Raw genomic sequence first — 22,273 nt, forward strand, 5'->3', positions numbered from 1 at the left:
TCTAAAACTTTCAATTATATGCATATGTTTCTAGAATATGAAGAAAGGTAAAGATAGAGGAATAGGGCACCACTTGTTCTTTCTTGAGGTAATAGTATGCAGTTGGAATAGATAGAACATAAAAAGAGTGACTACTGTCATTCTTCTTGTTATTATTGTATAAAGGTCTGTGAGTTACTAAGAATAATCAAATCCATTGGCTTATTGTTTTCTCCTTAAAGTTGTTTTTAGACATCCAGTCTTGGGCTGTCTGTCCAAATAGATTTTCATCTAAGTAATATGTGGAACGAAACTCATTTTATAAGTAATGTAAAAATATGACTTGTTTTTCTCATTTTTTACAATTAGGCTTTGAAGCCTTTTCTTCACATCACATCTGGTAAATCACAAAGGTTTCCTTTAATCAGGGGCTACAAAATAACCTTTTAGTCATTTTATCTGTGAGACCAAATAATACCTTATAGCATACTTAAGCATTTCTCTTTAAATAAAAGCATCATGATTTCAAATAATTTACTGAAATTTTTACCACTGTTTTCCAGGTTAACATTAGCAGAATACCATGAGCAAGAAGAAATCTTCAAACTCAGATTAGGTCATCTTAAAAAGGTAATTATAATGAGAAAACCAGCCTGACAAAATGTGATTTCTAGTTTCTATTTGGTGTGGAAGTTACTTGGTCATTTGGGCAAATGAAATAGTTTCACTTAGCTGCAAAAACCTTGACTAGCTAATCACACTGCCATTTTTCATAGTCTAATGTTAGAGCTCATATCTTTTGATTTTAAAGTCAATTCTAGCTACCCAGTGTGAGTACTTCTTTCCCCAGTGACCTGTCAGTAGATAAGTCTATACACATCATGAGGCTTCCTAAGTGGTTATACTTAGAATAAAAATTAAACATATAGGAGCAATAAGTAAATAAATATATAAGGAGCAGATGATTCTGAAATTGATGTTAAGACTATTGGGATATTTATTTATTTATTTATTTATTTATTTATTTATTTATTTATTTTCTGTATCTCAGAATGAAATCCGGGGCATTTGACCTCCGAGCTACACCCCTGCTCTGTTTTTTTTATTCTTTATTTTGAAAGAGGGTCTCACTAAATTGCGGAGGGCCACACTAAGTAGCTGAGGCTGTCCATGAACCGCCTCGAATGCTGGGATTACAAGCATGAGCCACCACACCCGGCTAAGACTCTTGGGAAATTTAAAATCACATCCCAGAGTCAGACTTGGTGGTGCATGCTTGTAATCCCAGCTTGGGAGAGACTGAGACAGGAGGATTGCAGGTTCATGGCCAGCCTCAGCTACTTAGTGTGGCCCTCTGGAACTTAATGAGACCCTGTTTCAAAATAAAGAATAAAAAACTGGGCATAGCTTGGAAATAAAGAGTGTGGCTCAGAGGTAGAATGCCCCTTGCTTCAATCCCCAGTAACGCAAGAAAAGTAAAATCATGTATCAGCTCTTATTTTGTTCATAAATTGGCTAAGGAGAAAGTATTCTACCAACAACCATAGTCTGAGGGGTTTTTTTTTGTTTGTTTGTTTCTTTTTTGGTGCTCAGGGGCCTTCTATCTCTGAGCTAAACCCCCAGCCCAATTTGGATTTTTCTTCTTAAAGTCTTCTAAATTGCTAAGATTGGCCTTGAACTTTCAATTATCCTATCTCAGCTTCCCAAATACTGGGGTTTTAGGCATATGCCACCACATTTGGTGTACCAATCATATTCTAACACAAAGACACCTAACAGAAGTTGTTATTCATGATGTTCATTGAGAGATGAGAGAGCTTGGTGTGGTGGCACATGCCTATAATCTCAGCTATTTGAGAGGCTCAATCAAGAGGATCCCAAGTTCGTGGCCAGCCTTAACATTTTAGCGATACCCTTTATCAAATAAATAGACCTGGGAATGTAGCTTTTTTTCTACTCAACTCCACTCTTTTGTGTGGTTTGGATTTTATTTATTATTTGCTAGGGACAACTTTTATAATTAATTTTCTAGCCCCCCCTCCCTCTCAGTACTCGGGATGGAACCTAGGGGCACTCTACCCTCCAAGCTACACCCCAGCCCTATTTTTTAGAACTATTTATGTATTTATTTATTTGTTTATTTATTTATTTTTGTGGGTCTAGGGATGGAACCCAGGGGCATTTGGCCCCCAAGCTACAACCCCTGCCCTATTTTTTATTCTTTATTTTATTTATTTTTTATTTAAAAAAATTTTTTTTATTGGTGCATTATATTCAAACATCATTTATTCTTTGTTTTGAAACAGGGTCTCACTAAGTTGTGTAGGGCCTCACTAATTAGCTGAGGTGTGCACGAACCGAACCGTGATTCTCTGGTCTCAGCCTCCCAAATGCTAGGATTACAAGCATGTGCCATCACTCCCAGCTTAGTCCTTTTTATTTTTGAAACAGGGTCCCATTGAGTTGCAAAGGGCCTCGCTAAATAGCTGGGGCTGTCTACGAACCATGATCCTCCAGTCTCTGCCTTCATAATTCTGGGATTACAAGTGTGTGCCATCAAACCTGGCAAATTTCTTGTTTTTAAAATCTCTTTCAAGTCGGTCATGGTGTTGCACAATTATAATCCCAGTACTTGGGAGGCTGAGACAGTAGCATCACAAGTTAAAGGAAAGCTTCAGCAAGTACTGAGATTCTCATCAACCTAGTGAGATTTAAAAAAATAAAATAAAAAGGGCTGGGGGTGTAGCTTAGAGGTAGAATGCCTCTTTGGAAGCACTACAAAAATAAATATTTTTCAGTGTAAAACATCTTGTTAGGTTTTTCACAAGAGAAATCTCTGTTGTTAGGCTGAGTATGTAGCTCAGTCAGTGGCAGAGTACTTACTAGTTTGTGTGAAGCCCTAGGTTTGTTTACTTTTTAGTTTTTATTTTTTATTATTATTATTATTATTATTATTATTATTATTATTATTATTATTATTGGTGGTACTGGGGTTCCTGGAAATCCTTCTACCTCCGGGCTACACTCCCAGACACCTATTTTTTATATTTTTATTTGGTAACAGTGTCTCTTAAGCCAGCGAGGCTGGCTTTGAATATTCGCGATCCTCCTGTCTCCACCTCCCAAGCACGGGGATTATAAGTGTGAGCCACCACGCCCGGCCCTGGGTTTGTTTAAGTATAATTAAATAGTTCCCAGTACTTGGGAGGTTGAGACAGGAGAATTGTAGGTTAGAAGCCAATCTCAGCTAGACTCTGTTTCAAATTTAAAACTTTTTTTTTAAACAAAGGTTATAAGTATATCTCAGAGTTTGAATGCCTCTGAGTTCATTCCCCAGTCCCTTAGTAAATAAACAACTACAGGAATACCTGTCACTGTTTTTAAATGAGATTCTGAAAAGGTAAGGTTTTCTACTTTGATCACTTTATTTCTTTCTCACTTTAGGAAGAAGCAGAGATCCAGGCTGAGTTGGAAAGGTTGGAAAGGGTTAGAAATCTACATATCAGGGAACTAAAAAGGATACATAATGAAGATAATTCACAGTAAGCAACTTGGGGTGTATTGGGTTGGAGACCACTAAGCACTATCTTATATGAATTTAGTGATCTAGAATGAAGTTTTTGCATAATATAAATTTGAAAAATGACTCCACAGTGTATTTAGCCTTTTGTAGGATATGATATAGTTTCATGAACAAACTCATGATCTTCTTTGGTTTAAATATATATCCATATATTAGCCGGGCATGGTGGCACACGCTTGTAATCCCAGCATTCGGGAGGCTGAGTCCAGAGGATCATGGTTCTGAGACAGCCTCAGCTACTCAGTGAGCCCCTCAGGAACTTAATGAGACCCTGTTTCAAGATAAAGAACAAAAAATAGGGCAGGGGTTGTAGCTCGGAGGTAGAATGCCCCGGGGTTCCATCCCCAAACCCGCAAAAAAAAAAAAAAAAAGGAAAAAACGAAAAAATTCCATACACTAAATATATGTATACATATAGCATTTGTTTTAGCTTTTTGTCACTGTGACAAAATACCTGACATAAACAAGTTAAGAGGACTGGTTATGGTGGTGCATACCTGTAATTCCAGGACAGCAAGTAGTGAGACTCTCAGCAACCTAGCAAGACACTGTTTCAAAACAACAAATTACAAAAAGGGCTGGGGATGTAGCTTGGAGGGAGAATGCTCCTGAGTTCAATCCCCAGTACCACAAAATAACAAAAGGAGGGAAGACTTATTTTGACTTGTGATTTCAGTCCATGATCACTTGCAAAATGCTTTGGGCCTTCGAAGAGCATAGTGAGCGGAGCCACCGTGGAAACACAAAGAGAATGAGAGTGTGAGTGCCCAGGTCCCAGCATATCCTTCAAGGCGTGCCCCAGTGTTTCCACCAGTGAGGTTCCACCTCCTACTAGTGCCACCACCTAGGGATCAAGCTGTTACCTGTGAGTCACTATAATGGCATCTTTACCATAGTAGATGCCACTAAAACAATATAACTTGGCAATTATAAATAGGTGGGATAGAGCCGGACATGGTGGTGCATGCTTGTAATCCCAGCATTTGGGAGGCTGAGGAGGACAGCCTCAGATACTTAGTGAGGCCCTTTGCAACTCAGTGAGACCTTGTTTCAAAATAAAGAATAAAAAATAGGGCTGAGGGTGTAGCTCAGAGGTAGAATGCCCCTGGGTTCCATCCCCAGTACTCAAATAAATAAATGAGATATGCTGCATAATCAGATTTACCTATAGAGTCTGGAGAAGAGGAAGCTTGGGCCACAGTATGATGGTGTACTGTGGGAAGGCCAGTGTGCAGTGACTTAGCAAGAGCCTGTTTCACAATTTAAAAAAGGACTATAGGTAAAACTCAGTAGTTAGAATGCCCCTGGGTTAAATTCCCAGTATACACATGCAAAAAATGAGGTGGTACCGGTTTCTGACCGTTAATGGCCATTCCCATGTTTGAGATCTTAAACTTACCACATTAATTGTAGGTTAACAGTGACCTTTATTTTAAGGGATGGAAAGCAGGAAGAATAGACTACAGTGGGAAAGGACTTTTATCAGAACTGTTCTCTTCCATGTGGTTCAGACTCTGAAACATTTTTCACTTAACCACAACTTGTATATTTTTGTTTGGCCACTATGAACCATGAACTGTGGCTGGCACCAGTTGTTACCATTCACTGAGAACTCTCTGTGTATTGGGAATGGTATTAAATTCCCTTATAATCTATTAATATTCATGATAACCTCCATCATTTTCATCAAATTGATCAGGAAACAAGCTTAGACAAGGGGCCATAACTAGGAAAACAGAGGCAAACTTTCTGATCCAAACTGCCATGCAGTAATGTCTCCCCTCACAGGCATCCTGCTTTCTTAAAATCAAGACAAAGCATTTTCAGGAATAATCATGAGGATAAGATAGGATTCAAATAACAATATCTTAAGCTTTATTTTTACCAGAATCTATCATTTCTTTGTCATATGTTACAAAAAGATCTGAAGTCTTGAAGTCTTATATGGGAACACAGTTATATCATAGACTTTCTGCCTTAAAGAGAGCAAAATGAATGTCCATAGAACATGTAACACATTTTGTGAATTTCTGTTTTGAAGGCAGTTTAAAATATCCTGGAGCTGGGCGTGGTGGCGCACGCTTGTAATCCTAGCATTTGGGAGGCTGAGACAGGAGGATCGCAGGTTTTCGGCCAGTCTTAGCTACTAAGTGAGGTTCTTTGCAACTCAGTGAGACCTTGCTTCAAAATAAAAATAGGGCTGGAGGTGTAACTCAGTGGTAGAATGCCCCTGGGTTCCATCCCCAGGATCGTTTAAAAATATATATATATATATATATTTATATATATATATATATATATATATAATATATATATATATATGTGTGTGTTTTGAAGTAGAGTATATGGCTTTTGAATGGTTTGGAGAAGCCAATGAGCAGTTTGAAAATCCCTGATCTCTCTGATTTGCCCCTCCCTTCTCCTCCCTTCCAATATGTAACAGGGCAGAAAGGGATGGAGCTTGAGAGTCTGTTGTGGCTACACTGAGACTAACTCCTATATCTCTGGCTCTGAATTGTTACTGTTTATTGTAATTCTACTGCCTCTTTAAGCTATGTAACTTGATGTTCAGAGTTTACTGATTCATTGTTGGTGTAGTTAGACTATCAGCAGCAGCTGTAATCATGCATATAGTATATTATTTTAGGAATTTTAAAAATATGGAAGGCTTATAGTCCTTGACCTTCGGATGTTACACATTTCCTCTTTCAACAGATTTAAAGATCATCCAACGCTAAATGACAGATATTTGTTGTTACATCTTTTGGGTAGAGGAGGTTTCAGTGAAGTTTACAAGGTAAGTGTAAACAACTGGGTACCAAGATGGAGGCTTAGATAATTGGTTACTCCCAATTTGGAGAGCATTTAGAATAACTGTGGGTTGATACGTATTGATTGAAATTCAGAATTTTTTTTTTTTTTTTTTGGTGGTACTGGGGTTCCTGGAAGCCCTTCTACCTCCGGGCTACACTCCCAGACCTATTTTTACGTTTTTATTTGGAAACAGGGTCTCCTAAGCCAGCGCGCACGACTAACTTCGAACCTGCGCGATCCTCCTGTCTCTGCCTCCCAAGCGCGGGGATTACAAGCGTGTGCCACCACGCCCGGCAAAATTCAGAAATTTTAAGAACCTATCTTTGAGCCAGGCGTGGTGGCCCACACTTGTTGTAATCCCAGCATTTGGGAGGCTGAGACCAGAGGATCGCAGTTCGCGGACAGCTTCAACTACTTAGGCCCTCCGCAACTTAGTGAGACCCTGTTTGAAAATAAAGAATAAAAATAGGGCAGGGGGTGTAGCTCAGAGGTCATATGTCCCTGGGTTCCATCCCCAGACCCCAAAAAACTAGTTTTACTGTTTTGGATTTTTTTGTTAATTTTTTTAGTGTGTGTGTGAGAGAGAAAGAGTGTGTGTGTGTAACTTACCTCTTAACTGTTTTAAGTGTGCAGCTCATTAGTTCATTGGCAGTAAGTACATCACCAGTATTGCACAACTTTCACCATTGATCCATTTTCAGAACTGGATTGTGATTGTTGATGCACTGCTGCTTCTGATTTCCTAGGATTTCATGTTTTTTATTTGGGCTCCTAAGTTGGACAGGCAGCCCATAGGCATTTTTTGTGTGTGTTCAACCCTGTTGTGCTTTGATATCATTGGTGCCCTTAGAGTAAATTGTGAAATATCTCTTGCCCACGATATAATAGCCCAATTGAGGAGTTAAAATCACATAGGTAGGTTTCATTTTCTGTAGATACTGATCTGTTCAGATTTTCTTCCTCATAAGTCAATTTTGGTAATTTAATTTTTCTGGAAAAAAGTTTGTTTTATCTAGTAAGTCTGTACCTTAATTATTTCTTTCTCATAAAATTTGTGTTTCTTGACTGATAAACTAGAGATTAGTCAGTAATATTACTAGTTCTTAACTATGCTCTTCTTTATTCCTTTTGCTTTTTTTTTTTCAGTGCGTGCATGTGAGTGTGTGCGTGCGTGTGTATTTAACCTGGGGATTTAACCCAGACCCTTGCTTTTCTAGGCAAGCATTCTACCACTGAGCTACATCCCCAGACCTTTCAGTTTTATTTTGAGACACTGTCTCAGTAAGTTTCTTAGTCTGGTGGCAAACTTGGATCCTCCATCCTTGGCCTTCTGAGTAGCTGGATCACAGGCAGTGCTCCCGCACCTGGCTTATTTTCATTCTTGAGTCATATACTTAGTTTATGCTTTTTTATTTTTTTTTTTAATATAGATGTTACCATCTTAACGTGTGTGTGTGTGTGTGTGTGTGTGTGTGTGTGTGTGTGTGTGTTCTACCTCTGGGCTACACCCTCATACCTATTTTATATTTTATTTGGAAACAAGAGTCTCACTAAGTTGCTGAGAGCCTCACTAAACTGCTGAGACTGGCTTTGAACCTGTGATCCTCCTATCTCAGCCTTCCAAGTACTGGGATTACAAGTGTGCGCTACCAAGCCTGGTCCCATCTTAACCATTTTTAAGTATGTGGTTTAGTAATATTAAGTACCTTCACACTGTTGTGAAACATCTCCAGGATTTTTTCATCTTGCAAAAGTGAAACTATAGCCAGGCATGGTGGCACACGCTTATAATCCCAGCATTTGGGAGGCTAAGACAAGGAGGACCGTGGTACTCAGACAGCTTCAACTTCTTAGTAAGGCCCTTCGCAACTCGGTGAGACCCCGTTTCAAAATTAAGAATAAGACATAGGGCTGGAGGTGTAGCTCAAAGGTGGAATGCGGAATGCTCCTGGGTTCAATCCCCAATACTGCAACAAAAAAAAAAAAGTGAAACTATAATTCTTAACCAATTCTATTTTTTCATTCCTTTAGCCCTTGATAACCATGCTCTACCTTGTTTATATGAATTTGACTACTTTTAGAAACCTTATGTAAATACTATTTTAAAGTGTTTTTCTTTTTATGTCTGGCTTATTTTACTTAATATGTCTTCAAGACTCATCTGTGTGACAGATTTCCTTCTTAAGGTTGAATAATATTTCATTATATGTATGTGTTCCATTTTGTTTATCCATGCTTCCCTTGTTGGATACCTGGGGTGCTTGTACTTTATTGTGAATAGCGCTACTTTGAATTTAGGTGTGCAGATCCAGAAGGGGGCCAGGATGGTAGTGTACCTGGGAGGCTGAGACAGGAGGATGGTAGGTTTGCAGCCAACCTCAGCTACTTACTGAGGCCCTCTGCAACTTAGTAAATCCCTGTTTTTTTTTTTTTAATTTTTTAAGTTTTATGTGGATCATATTGAAATTGGCACACATTCAAGACTGTCTTTGGTGCCCTCTCCTTCCCACTCCCCCCTCCCAACAATGAGTGTCCAGGTTGACCATGCTACACTCATACTTTCACACATATTCCCATGTAGCTCCTCCATTAATCAACCTCAGCCTTCTTCGTTTCCTACCCTTCCATTTCAGCTTTGCTGAGGTTTTCCCTCTATTATCTGGAGTCCCTCAGGTATTCCTAATAGTCCCTAGTTTGGGCTTATTAGAGAAAACATATGTCCCTTCTCTTTCTGTGCTTTTGGCTGATCTCACTTAACATTATATTCTCCAGGTCTTTCCATTTTTTTGAGAATGACATGTTTTCTTATTTATAGCTGAGTAGAATTCCATTGTGTATTTCCCATAATTTTGCAATTCATTCATCTAATGATGGAGACCTAGGTTGGTTCCATATTTTGGCTATTACGAATTGTGCTACTATGAACGTGGGTATGCATATGTTACTGTAGTTCTCTGATTTCAACCCCTTTGGAAAGATACCCAGGAGTGGTATAGCCGGATGATGTGGTGGATCCATTTCCAGTTTTCTAAAGAATCTCCACATTGATCTCCATAGCAACTAAACAGGTTTGCACTCCCACCAACAGTGTAAAAGAGTTCCTCTTTCCCTACATCCTCACCAGCATTTGTTGTTATTGGATTTCTTCATGCTTGCCACTCTGATTGGGCTTAGATGGAATCTCAGCTTAGTTTTGGTTTACATCTTTGTAATGGCTAATGATGTTGAACATCTTTTCATGTATCTATTGGCCATTTGCATCTCTTCTTTTGTGAAGTGTCTGTTTAATTCAGTTGCCCATTTTTTAATTGGGTTATTTGTTTTGCCAGTTTAGAGTCTTTTGAACTCTTGTATATTCTGGATATTAGCCTTCTATCAGAGTGGTGTCTGGTAAAGATCTTCTCTCATTCTGTAGGCTTTCTCTTTAGGTTCTTGATGGTTTCTTTTGATGAGACGAAACTTTTTAGTTTGATGCCATCCCATTCTTGCTTTAATTTCCTGTGATTTGGAGGTAAGACCCTGTTTTAAAATAAAAGAATAAAGCTGAACATGGTGGCACATGCTTATAGTCCCAGCATTTGGGAGGCTGAGACAGGAGGATTGCAGTTCGCAGACAGCTCAGCTACTTAGTGAGGCTCTTTGCAACTCAGTGAGACCCTCTTTCAAAATAAAGAATAAAAAATAGGTCTGGGGGTGTCACTCAGAGATAGAATGCCCCTGGGTTCGATCCCCAGTACCACAAAAATAAATAAATAAATAAATAAATAAATAAATAAATAAATAAATTTTAAAAATAAAAGAATAAAAAATAGGGCTCTGAGGTAGAATGCCCCTGCATTCAGTCACTATACCACAAAGAAATAAAATAAAAAGTCCAGAAAGGGGACTTTTCCTTTGTCAAAATTATCAAAATGAGGTGGGCATGGTGGTGCATGCCTGTAATTCCAGTACTTGGGAGACTGAGACAGAAAGATTACAAATTTGAGACCAGTCTCAACAACTTAGTGAAACACTTGTTTCAAAATAACAATGAAAGGAACTCTGGAGAAGAAGGAGAAACCATAGATGAGCAAATAGGGGACCTAACTGAGGGGGATGTTTAGGGAGGAAAATTCCCTAAGGTCATGGTATACATTCACAAACATATCAAAGCCAGTCACTAAGCCAAATATGAGAAGGAGGGAATGGGGTGGGAATTGGGGAAGGGCTAAATGAGCAATGTGGGCATGTATGTCTTTATTATCTTGTACTCCTTTAGGATTGATGACTACTATGCCAGGCGTGGTGGTGCACGCTTGTAATCCCCGCGCTTGGGAGGCTGAGACAGGAGGATCACACAGGTTCGAAGCCAGCCTCAGCTACTTAGTGAGGCTCTCAGCAACTTAGTGAGACCCTATTTCCAAATAAAATATAAAATAGGTCTGGGAGTATAGCCCAGAGGTAGAAAGCCTCTGGGTTCCACCCCCAGTACCACCAAAAAAAAAAAAAAAAAAAAAGATCAAAAGGGCTAGGGGTATAACTCACCGATTGAATGCTCCTGGGTTCACTCCCTAGTACCACAAAAACAAACAAACAAATAAATAAATGTGTTCTTGATGCTTCCCAGGTATTTTGAGTGATTTCATCATCCTATTTTGTCAAGTTTCAATATTTCTGAAATCTGTATGCTTCCTCCAGTGGTTTGTACACTTAATGTTTCCTTTGCCATTTCCACTCCTAAGGCCTTTTACGATGAATGATGGGTGGCCAGGGCTTGAAGAAAAGTGTGGCGCTTTGAAGAAGATGTCACTGGGGTGGTGTTAGTGCTTTTACAAATGAGGGTTTCTTTAGCCTGCTCTGTAAGGCTGCAAGTGCTTTTCTACAGTAAAGCCATTGTGGCACACATGCTTGCAGGTGGATTTCAGATTGTAAGAAGACAGATTGTGAGATAAAATGTTTGATTTGAGTTGTTCTTATACTGCATATTGTTTTGGTTTTTGTTCTCACACTGAGCTACATCCTTATCCCTTCTTACTTTTAAATTTTAAACAGGGTCTCACTAAGTTGCTGAGACTGACTTCTGTTTGCAGTCTTTCTCAGCCTCCCAACTACTGAGAATACAGGCATGTGCTACCATATCCAGCTCCATTGGTTTAGATTGAGCATAAATGAGAAGTGTCCCCTATTTATAAGTAGCCCCATATTGCAAGCTGTGCTTTGCTGCCGAGGGCTTCCCCTGGAAATGATCAATGGAACAGCGACTGCCTCTGTTCACCTCTCTGTGTTCTTGTATCCTGTGCCTTTTTTGTTTGTTTGCTTGCTTGTTTGCTTGTTTTGTTGGTGATACTGGGGTTTGAACCCAGGGACATTCTACCTCTGAGCTACATCCCCAGCCTTTTTAACTTATTTTCGAAACAGGGTCTTGCTAAGTTGCTGAGAGAGAATCCTGCAATGTTGCTGAGGCTGGCAGGCTTTGAACCTGTGGTCCTTCTGTGTCACCCTCCTAATTCCTGGGATATTGGGCACCAGCAGGCACCACCACACCCAGCTGTTCTGTGCCTGTTGTCTCTAGCTGTTTGTATATTGTGGAAACTGGCAAATGGACAATAATTGTAAACTTTCAGTTTTTCTAAACTGAGCTTGTATCATAAATAAACTTATTTTTACACCTTACTAAGACTTTTTTTTTTTTTTTTTTTTTTGGTGGTACTGGGGTTCCTCAAAACCCTTCTACCTCCGGGCTACACTCCAGACCTATTTTTATACTTTTTAAATTTGGAAACAGGGTCTCTTAAGCCAGCATGGCTGGCTTCAAACCTGCGTGATCCTCCTGTCTCTGCCTCCCAAGCGCGGGGATTACAAGCGTGCACCACCATGCCTGGCTAGTCTAAACTTTAAAAACTAAGAACAACTTTATTCTATAGGACTTCCTCAATAAACTCTTTAGGTATGGAGGAAATGTGTTATTTTAAATATCAAATTGTGATTTACACCTAAATTTCTCAAATATACATCTGTTAACTTTTCTTTCCCTTTTTTTTTTTTTTTTGTAGTATTATGGGTGGAACCCAGGAGCCATCTACGTCTGAGCTATATTGCCAGTCCTATTTTATTCTTTATTCATTTATTTATTTATTTATTTATTTATTTATTTATTTATTTTACGGTACTGGGGATGGAACCCAGGGGCATTTTACCTACGAGCTACACCTCTAGCCCTATTTTTTAGTCTCTTTATTTTTGAATATGGGTCCCACTGAGTAGCTGAGGCTGTCCCCAAATCGAGATCCTCTGGTCTCTGCTTCCTGAATGCTGGGATTACAAGCATGCAGCACCACGCCCAGCCTGCCCTATTTTATTTTTTATTTGGAAACACGGTCTCACTAAATTTCTGAGAACCTCACTGAAAGGTTAGAGCTGCCCCAGCCCCACAAAGTGGCAGGGCAGGAAGCTAGGAGGTGGAGCCAATTATCTTTCACTCACTAAATTGCTGGAGCTGGCTTCAAAACTGCAATCCTCCTATCTCAGCCTCCCAAATCCTGGGATTACAGGAGTGTGCTACCATGCCCAGCTTCTGTTAACCTTTTTACCCCTTGACATAGTACTACCTGGCTGGTACATTACCTGCCAGCAGTGATAGTCTTTGAGGAAAACCTGTAGAAGTGACTTAATTTGACTAACTTTCTTATTTTATTTTTTGGTATTAGGGATTGAATTCAACTTCTGAGATATACCTCCAGCCCTGTTTTGTTTTTATTTTGAAACAGAGTTTCACTAGGTTAATGAGTGTCCCACAACTTCTGTTAGGATTAAAAACTCTCATTTACTCAGCATTTAAGGGAGGCACTAAAAGCTGAATTTTTTTTTCTTCTATTTTTTAAATACATGCAATATACCAAATTATAGGGCTGTTTTGTAAATAACTATACCAAAGATTTATATCTGGAGGGGTTCTTTTCTCCTGGAGGAAAGCAGTGTGTGTCCCAGGGATTTCAAAAGTAGTCAGACTTATTGTTGAAGCTGTGAAGTCCCAGTGCCAACTGAGGGACAGGAGTCAACCTCCAGGAGAAAGGCCCTAATGAGGAAAGATGAGTTCCAGAGGAGCACTGTGGGGGAGAGGCTGTGAGGCGGGCTGGCTTGCTGTTTGTGGTGAATGCTTGGGTTTGTCTTCTAAACCCTGTGGTGCCAGTGCGTCTGGAGGCTTCTAAATTATCTAATCACACGTTTTCAAGAAGATGGTTGCAACACTATAGCAAGTATGTGATATGCTCTTGGTTGCTGTTTTTATTTAATAATGTATTTGGGATTCCATGTTGATCTGTTAAATAGAAGCTTCAAGTCAGTTCCCTGTAATTCTTCTTAGCATATATCTAGAATATAATTTTTTTTCTTTATAGGCATTTGATCTAACAGAGCAAAGATATGTAGCTGTGAAAATTCACCAGTTAAATAAAAACTGGAGAGATGAAAAAAAGGAGAATTACCACAAGTAAGTGATATTTACGATTTTTCCAAATTTAATAATCATAATAGCTGTAGTTTGAACATTGTGCTAAGAGTCTTTGATGAATTGTTTCATTTCATCTTTCTAATTGCCCTAGGAGAATGAATATGTTTATCTTATTGATGAGGAAACTGATCTTTACAGAATTTGAATAACAGTTAAAAAGTGGCTGAGCTATACTTTTAACTCCCCATCCCTTGTGTTAAAAATAGCTGCAGCAAACAGAGCCTTAGAAACGATTGCTGCTTATCTGTAGCAGCCAAGTGAGAGTGCCTGTTAGTGGTCTTGTGGGCCTGGGGAGCTGTGCATGGGCTCTGTGCTTCAGTCCTTTCTCCATGGAGAGAGGGTTCTGCTATCCTCCTTGGTACTTGGTTGGCTTTTTCAGCCTCTCAGTGCTGTGCAAACCAAGCCCCATCAAAGTTCCAAGCCTTCAGCTTCCCACTTCCTGCCCCTGCCTCTATTCAGAATGTCATTAGTAGTGCCCTGACTGTCCATGGGAAGAGGGGTTTAGGAGAGTGGTTTCTTTAGAATGAATAGTTAGAATGTAGCTGTGAATTTCTTGGGTTCACTGTCACATTCTGCTTATACCTCCTCTGAGCTGCAGAACAGAGTTTTCAAGATTCATCTGGTTTAGAAGCCTCAGACTTAATTTGCTATTAGGTTCACCACTGGGCTAAGTTTGTTTCCTTATCGTAGGGACAGGTATTGAAAGAGGAAACAACTCCATTTTGACAGAAAGAAACAACACCTGACTACAGAGACAGACTTGTGTTTTGTGTTTTTTTCTCATAGATAATACTGGAGGGGGGAGAGTGGCTTTATTTTTATTTTTATTTTGGTGGTACTGGGGATGGAACCCAGGGGCTTTCTACCTCCGGGCTACACTCCCTGACCTATTTTATATTTTATTTGGAATCAGGGTCTCACTGAGTTGCAAAGGTCCTCACTAAATAGTTGCTGAGGCTATCTGAGAATTGCCATCCTCCTGTCTCAACCTCCCAAATGTTGGGATTACAAGTGTGAGCCACCATGCCTGGCTTATCTATCTATATATCCATATCCATATATATATATTTGTGTGTGTGTGTGTGTGTGTGTGTGTGTGTGTGTGTGTGGTACTGGGAGTGGAACCCAGGGGCTTTCTACCTCCAGGCTATACTCCCAGACCTATTTTATATTTTATTTGGAAACAGGGTCTCACTAAGTTGCTGAGAGCCTCACTCAGTAGCTGAGGCTGGCTTTGATCCTATGTGATCCTCCGGTCTCAGTCTCCCAAGCGCAGAGATTACAAGCGTGTGCCGGCTTTTTTTTTTTTTTTTTTTTGGTGGGTCTGGGGATGGAACCCAGGGGCATTCGACCTCCGAGTTACATCCCTGCCCTATTTTTTATTCTTTATTTTGGAACCGGGTCTCACTGAGTTGCAGAGGGCCTCACTAAGTCGGTGAGGCTGTCACCATGTTCCTCCAGTCTCAGCTTTCAGAATGTTTGGATTACAAGTGTGCGCAATCACGCTTGCCTTCTCTCTCTTTTTTTTTTTTTTTATGCAGGATGTTACTAAGTTGCAGAGAGCCTCATGAGTTGCTGAGGCTGTCCTCAAAACTGTGATCCTCCTGTCTCAGCCTCCTAAGTATCAGGATTGCAAATGTGCGCAACCACGACTAGCTTATGGACATTTTTAAACACAGTTCTCTGCTGGAATTTATACATATTTTACTTAGTCTCACAAGCCTGTTTTTCGGCTAATCTTAAGAGAACACTTGTTGAATACCACAGTAACTACAGAAGAGCAGTGTGTGTGGGTTCATACAGCCTTTTGAAACAGTGAGGGAGTTAAAGCTGGGCCGGTTTTCCTTCTTGAAACAATTGGCAAGTGGTTTGAGTCCTGGCGAGTGTAGATTGGGTGCTGTCTCCACATTACCAGACAGTCATTTGTCTTAAGTTCTTTGCCATCTTAGCTTAGATAGCAGTAGCGTCTTCCAAGTTTCCTCATCAGAGGCGAAATCATAGTGCCTGAGTGAGCACTGTCTGTGTTGCCCTCTGGGCAGGGACCATTTCCTTCTCAACAGACACTGCGTAGGAACTCTGCAGAGTTCTTGTGACCTCCATTCTCCTGAGAAGGAAACTCTTCAACGCTTTCACTTTTTTGGGAAAGACTTTTCTTTCTAATTTGTATGAAGTCATATTATGAATTTCATTCTACAGATAATTGTGAATTGGCAAGTGTTATTAATACCTTTGAGTTTATAGAAGTCTTAGATCAAGCACATGATAGATTTTGAAAGCCAGGTGTGGTGGCGCACACTTGTAATTCCAGCATTTGGGAGGCTGAGACATGAGGATCATGATTCGTGGCCAGCCTCAGCTACTTAGTGAGACCCTTTGCAACTCAGTGAGACCCTGTTTCAAATTAAAGAATAGCTGGGCCGGGCGTGGTGGCGCACGCTTGTAATCCCTGCGCTTGGGAGGTGGAGACAGGAGGATCACACTGGTTCGAAGCCACCCTTGCTGGCTTAAGAGATCCTGTTTCCAAATTAAAAAAATATAAAATAGGTCTGGGAGTGTAGCTCGAGAAGGGTCCCATCCTCAGTACCACCAGAAAGAAGGAAGGAAGGAAGGCAGGCAGGCAGGCAGGCCGGTCGGCCGGCCAGCCGGGCATGGTGGCACACGCTTGTAATCCCCGTGCTAGGGAGGCGGTGACAGGAGAATCGCACAGGTTTGAAGCCAGCCTCGCTGGCTTAAGAGACCCTGTTTCCAAATAAAAATATAAAAATGGGTCTGGGAGTGTAGTCCAGAGGTTGAAGGGCTCCATCCCCAATACCACCAAAAAATAAAGGAAGAATAAAAAATAGATGGATGTGAGGGCTATCTGGCTGTGACATCTGTCACCCCATTGATCACCAGAGTTGATTTGGCTGATCTGGCTGGCTAGGTGGGTATCCCCGTCCTCCCTCACCGCTCCATGTGCGTCCCTCGAAGCTGCATGCTCATTTGAAGAGTATGACCTTCCCCAAATAGAGGAGGACTGGTCTTCAGTCAAGGGTATAAAAGTAGCTGTGCTCTCCTGCTAGAACCTCCAAACAAGCTCTCAAGGTCCATTTGTAGGAGAACGTAGGGCAGTCAAGCTTCCAAGACTTCAGACACATCTAAATGAGGCGCTGCACGTGGCAGTTTGCCTTTCTTTTAAGAAAAAAAAAAAAATTAGAGCTGGGGTGTAGCTCAGAGGTAGAATGCCCCTGGTTTCCATCCCCAGTAAAACACACACACACACACACAATTTGAACTATGCTTTATTTTATTTTATTGAGGTACTGGGGATGAAACTCAGGGGACTTCTACCTCCAGGCTACACTCCCAGACCTATTTTATTTTTTTTATTTGGAAACAGGGTCTCACTTAGTTGCTGAGAGCCTCACTAAGTAGCTGAGGTTGGCTTCGAACCTGCGCGATCCTCCTGTCTCAGCCTCCCAAGTGCAAGGATTACAAGTATGCATCACCACGCCTGGCTTGAACTATGCTTTAAAAATTCATTGTTAGCCAGTATATAGTTATACCTGGCTGTAATTTCAGTTACATGGAAGGCTGAAGCAAGAGGATAGAAAGATAGAACCTGGCCTGGGCAGCTCAGTGAGATCCTGTCTCAAAATCAGAAAATAAAAAGGCCTTGGGCTGTCACTAAGGGTAGAGCGCTTGCCTAGCATGTGTAAGGTCCTGGGTTCAATCCATAATACCACCAAAAAACAAAAGTTAAACTAACTGAAAAAGTGATAACACATCAGACTTGTAATGACATAAAATAAGAAAATGCAAAGGCATGCAAGTTTGAGATCAGTCTCAACCAACCCCTTAGCAAGACACTGTCTCGAAAGTAAAATTATAGCCGCTTGTAATCCCAGCATTCAGGAGGTAGGGGCCGGAAGTTCGTGGTTCCCAGATAGCCTCAGCTATTTAGGGGGCCCTTTGCACTCAGTGAGACCCTGTTTCAAAAATTAAAAAACTAAAAAATAGGGCTGGGGGTGTATCTCAGAGGTACAATGTCCCCGGGTTCCAACCCTAGTACCACAAAACAAAAAATCAAAAGAAAAATTTTTTAAAAAAGGTAAAAATATAGCTGGGTGTGGTGGCACACACTTGTAATCCCAGTAAATGGGAGGTTGAGACTGGGGGATCTGGGTTAGCAGCCAGCCTCAGCTACTTAGTGAGGCCATCCACAACTTAGACTGTGTTTGAAAATAAAGAATAAAAAATAGGGCTGGGCTACACTTGGAGGTAGAATACCCCAGTCTCATCTGGAATCATTTATTTGGGTAATAAAGAAAAAAGTTGAATTCTTATCAAAATTTTCTTCCTTTCTGTTTGTTTGTTTGGTTTTTGTACCAGGGCCTCTATTAGGAAAGTGCTTTATTCCCTGAACTATATCCGTAGTCCTTTTTATATTTTACTTTGAGACAGGGTCTTGCTGAGTTGCTTAGGCTTGCCTTGAACTTGAAATTCTCCTACCTTAGCCTGCCAGATAACTGAGATTACTTATGCATGCTGACATCCCTAACTTGTTTTGTTGAATTTTGAGCGGGTTTTTTTTGCTCCTTATTTTTTTTTTCTTCTTCCCTGTCCCACAAACAAAAAGTAAACTAGTAAACTAACTGTATTTTATATTATGAAAACATTAGTTAGTATTGCTAGCTTTCTTTAGTTTATCCAAAACATATTAAAAATTCTATAGTAAGAAAAAATGTTGATGTTAAGCTACCTGCAGAAATAATTTGTATCGAATTAGTATGTTCTTATATGATACTCTTATAATTTGGGGGGAGTGATGAATTTTTATTTATTTTTTATTGGTGCATTGTAGTCATACATCTTAATGGGGTACAAAATGGTAGAGGCATACATGTGCATATAACTCATTTAGCCCTTCCTCAGTCCCCCATTCCCTCCCCCTCCCTCCTCCTCATGTTTGGCTTAGTGATTGACTTTGATATGTTTGTTAATATACATTAGGGACTTTCCCTCCCCTTCCCTCACCCCCAGTTATGATACTCTTATAATTTTCTAGGATGAAAGCAAAGATTTCAATAATCTAAACATATATGCACCTATAAGAGAATAAAGAATGATTGGTGGGCAAGTTTCTTCTACTTTTTATTAAAGTCTCCACTCAATGAATTAATCTCTTGAAATAAACTAAAAGTTGAGCATGTGAACATGTTCAACATGTGAAAGTTGACATAGCTCAGCCACTGTGTGGCTGAGGACTGCTCACTGAGGGAGTGCTCTAGTGAGAGACAGCAAATCCCAAGCTTGTGAGGCCTTTGAAGGACAATTCCTTTGGCTTTTAGCCTCCTGTTTTCTATACTTTCATAGAGAAATGGGTCTTTACTTTGATCCTTCCCACTTCTTTCCCAGCACTAGGCATCAGACCCAGCACATTAGGCAAGTGATTCACCACTGAGCTCCATTCCCAGCCCTTGTTTCCTTCTTTGAAATGTACAAACGGAAGCCGGGAGTGGTAGCACACCCTTGTAATCCAGTACTTGGGAGGCTGAGATAGTAGGATCTCAGGTTCATGGCCAACCTCAGCTACTTAGTGAGGCCTTCTGCAGCTTAAATAAAGAATAAAAAATATGGCTGAGGGTTTAGCTTGGAGGTAGAATGCCAGAAAGACAGAAACAAGGGAGGGAGAGAGGGAGGGAGGGAGGGAAGGAGGGAGGGAGGGAGGGAGGGAGAAGGGAAAGGAAAGGAAAGGAAAGGAAGGAAAAAATGTACAAACTGTGAAGAGGTTAATAGTGGAGAATTGTAGCGTTTTGGCATGGAAGCCAGGTTTGGTGGCTCACACTTGTAATCCCAGCATTCGGGAGGCTGAGACCAAAGGATTCTGGTTCGTGAATACTCACTAAGTAGCCTTAGCTACTTAGTGAGGCCCTCTGCCACTTAGTGATACCCTGTTTCAAATAAAGAATAAAAATTAAGGCAGGGGGTGTAGCTCGGAGGTCAAATGCCCCTGGGTTCCATCCCCAAAACCGCAAAGAAAAAAAAAAGGCATGTTTGAATTGGAAATGACATGATTAGGGTAATCCATAGGATTCTAAGATTTGTGTGTGTGTAGTACTGGGGACTCCAGATCTGTTTTATTTATTTTGGAAACAGGGTTTCATTAAATTGCTGAGGCTGGCTTCAAATCTGTGATTCTCCAGTTTCAGCCTTTCAAGAACTGGGATTACAAGCATCTGCCATGCCTGGTGGTTTCTAAGCTTTTTAAATAATATTCCCTTCATTTTACCAAACATAATATTATGTAGAATCTTGATATATTCATAAAGAACGCGTGTGAAATTACTTCGGTGTGATGGGAGTTTGGCCAAAGCCTTGTGCCGCGCACCTGCAGGAGCAGGCTGGCCGTCCCAGCTGGAGCTCAGGAGTCACTGTGTGCTGCCCTGCTCTGCCTTGTGCTGGCAGGGCTGTCCTCTGCAGAAGTAACAGCAGTCCGGCGCATCAGGAGAAGCAAAGGTGGCCCCAAGCTGCAGTGTGAAAATGAGCCCAAAGTTTCCACTGGGGAAAAGCCTTAATTATTGTTAGATTCCTGTTCCTCTTTTCTTCATTCTAGTAATTTTTTCTTCAGCTTTTCTTTAGTTGTACTTCCTGTGTATTTCTGTTAAACAGAAGTATACCAATTTTAGAAAACCTTGCTTTTTTTTTAGGTTTATTTTATTATACTATGGAAAATGCCTCTTTCCTTATAACAAAACATCCCAAACTAAATAGTGCTTACTTAAAATAGTTTCCAGTTACTCTCCTTGTAAAAAGAAAAAAAAGACCTAAGTACTTCTTAAATTATTGGTAATTATATTGTATAATATACTCTTTTTTTTTTTTTTTTTCCTTTTGTGGTACCAGGGATGAAACCTAGGGGCGTTCTACCTCTGAGCAACACCCCTAGCACTATTTTTTATTCTTTTTTTTGTTTTTGTGTTTGTTTGTTTGTTTGTTTGGTGGTACTGGGGTTCCTGGAAGCCCTTCTACCTCCGGGCTACACTCCCAGACCTATTTTATACTTTTTAATTTTTGGAAACAGGGTCTCTTAAGCCAGTGAGGCTGGCTCCGAACCAGCGCGATCCTCCTGTCTCCGCCTCCCAAGTGCGGGGATTACAAGCGTGCGCCACACACCCGGCTTATTCTTTATTTTGAAACAAGGTCTCACTAAGTTGGTGGCATTACTAAGTAAGTAGCTGAGGCTATCTGTGAATCGGAATCCTCCTGTCTTAGCCTCCCAAGTACTGGGATGTGCCACCAGGCGTGGCTCTAAAATACATGCTTATGCTTTTAAAATTCCTTATGTCAGATTATATTTTTATTCTTAAACTCATTGAGTTATTTTATTCTTTTGGTACTGAGGATAGAACCCAGGGACATTTAACCTCCAAACCACTGACTGTACGTGTTTTAGGAAAACTGGGATTTTCACAATTTCAAATTTTCTATCAAATTTATACACCCCCCCCCTCTCTCTTTGGTGATACAGGGGTTCCTGGAAACCCTTCTACCTCCGGGCTACACTCGCAGATGTATTTTTATATTTTTATTTGGAAACAGGGTCTCTTAAGCCAGCGAGGCTGGCTTCAAACCTGCTCGATCCTCCTGTCTCTGTCTCCCAAGCGCGGGGATTACAAGCGTGCGCCACCAAGCCCGGCTTCGATTTTACATTTTCTTAGAACAAAGTAAAGCTAATTTATTTACCTTAATTTTACTTGTAAGGAGTATGATTTGAAAACAAAAAAGGTCATGCATGTGGCGCACGCTTATAACCCCAGTACTTAGGCTGAGACAGGAGGATCGCACAGGTTCGAAGCCAGCCTCAGCCACTTAGTGAGGCTCTCAGCAACCTAGTGAGACCCTGTTTCCAAATAAAGTATAAAGTAGGTCTGGGCATATAGCCTGGAGGTAGAAAGACCCTGGGTTCCATCCCCAGTACAAAAAAAATAAAGCTAGAAATATTAACATTTTGCTTATATGTCTGGTAATCTGTTAACCCAGGTAGTTTATAAATTATGTTTGACACCATTGGCACATATACATACGTACATGCATACATTGCATGTACGTATGTATGATTGTGTGTGTATGTATGTACGTATGTATGTTTGATTCCTCAGGATATAAGCATTTGCAAATAGGAAGGATCCGTTCCAGTAAAAGCCATCTTTTTAATTTTTAAATCTTTATTCTTTGGGTATAAATGTAAAAGAGGTATGATTGTCATAGAAGGAACTTGAGAGAATAAAAGGTTGGCATCCTTTTATTTAGCACATATTTAATACCTACTAATTTTCTTAATGGTTTGTAAATACCAATAGAGAAAATAAGATGAGGAAAACGAAAAGTTAGATGAAGGGACTAGATGGATCTGAATGTGGAGACGG

General features: G+C 40.4%; 1 protein-coding gene across 1 annotated transcript in view; it reads left to right on the forward strand.

Annotated features, from left to right (window-relative positions):
* Positions 1 to 22,273, forward strand: part of TLK2 (tousled like kinase 2) — a gene marked incomplete at both ends in the record, with an annotated part of 129,017 nt that overhangs the window by 85,578 nt on the left and 21,166 nt on the right. Inside the window, 4 exon segments of the mRNA XM_080713240.1 lie at positions 543 to 609; positions 3,424 to 3,521; positions 6,278 to 6,359; positions 13,753 to 13,844. Of these exon segments, the coding sequence (XP_080569366.1) occupies positions 543 to 609; positions 3,424 to 3,521; positions 6,278 to 6,359; positions 13,753 to 13,844 (339 nt within the window).

Source organism: Muscardinus avellanarius (genome assembly GCF_963383645.1).
Source record: "Muscardinus avellanarius genome assembly, chromosome: 16".
NCBI lineage: Eukaryota > Metazoa > Chordata > Mammalia > Rodentia > Gliridae > Muscardinus > Muscardinus avellanarius.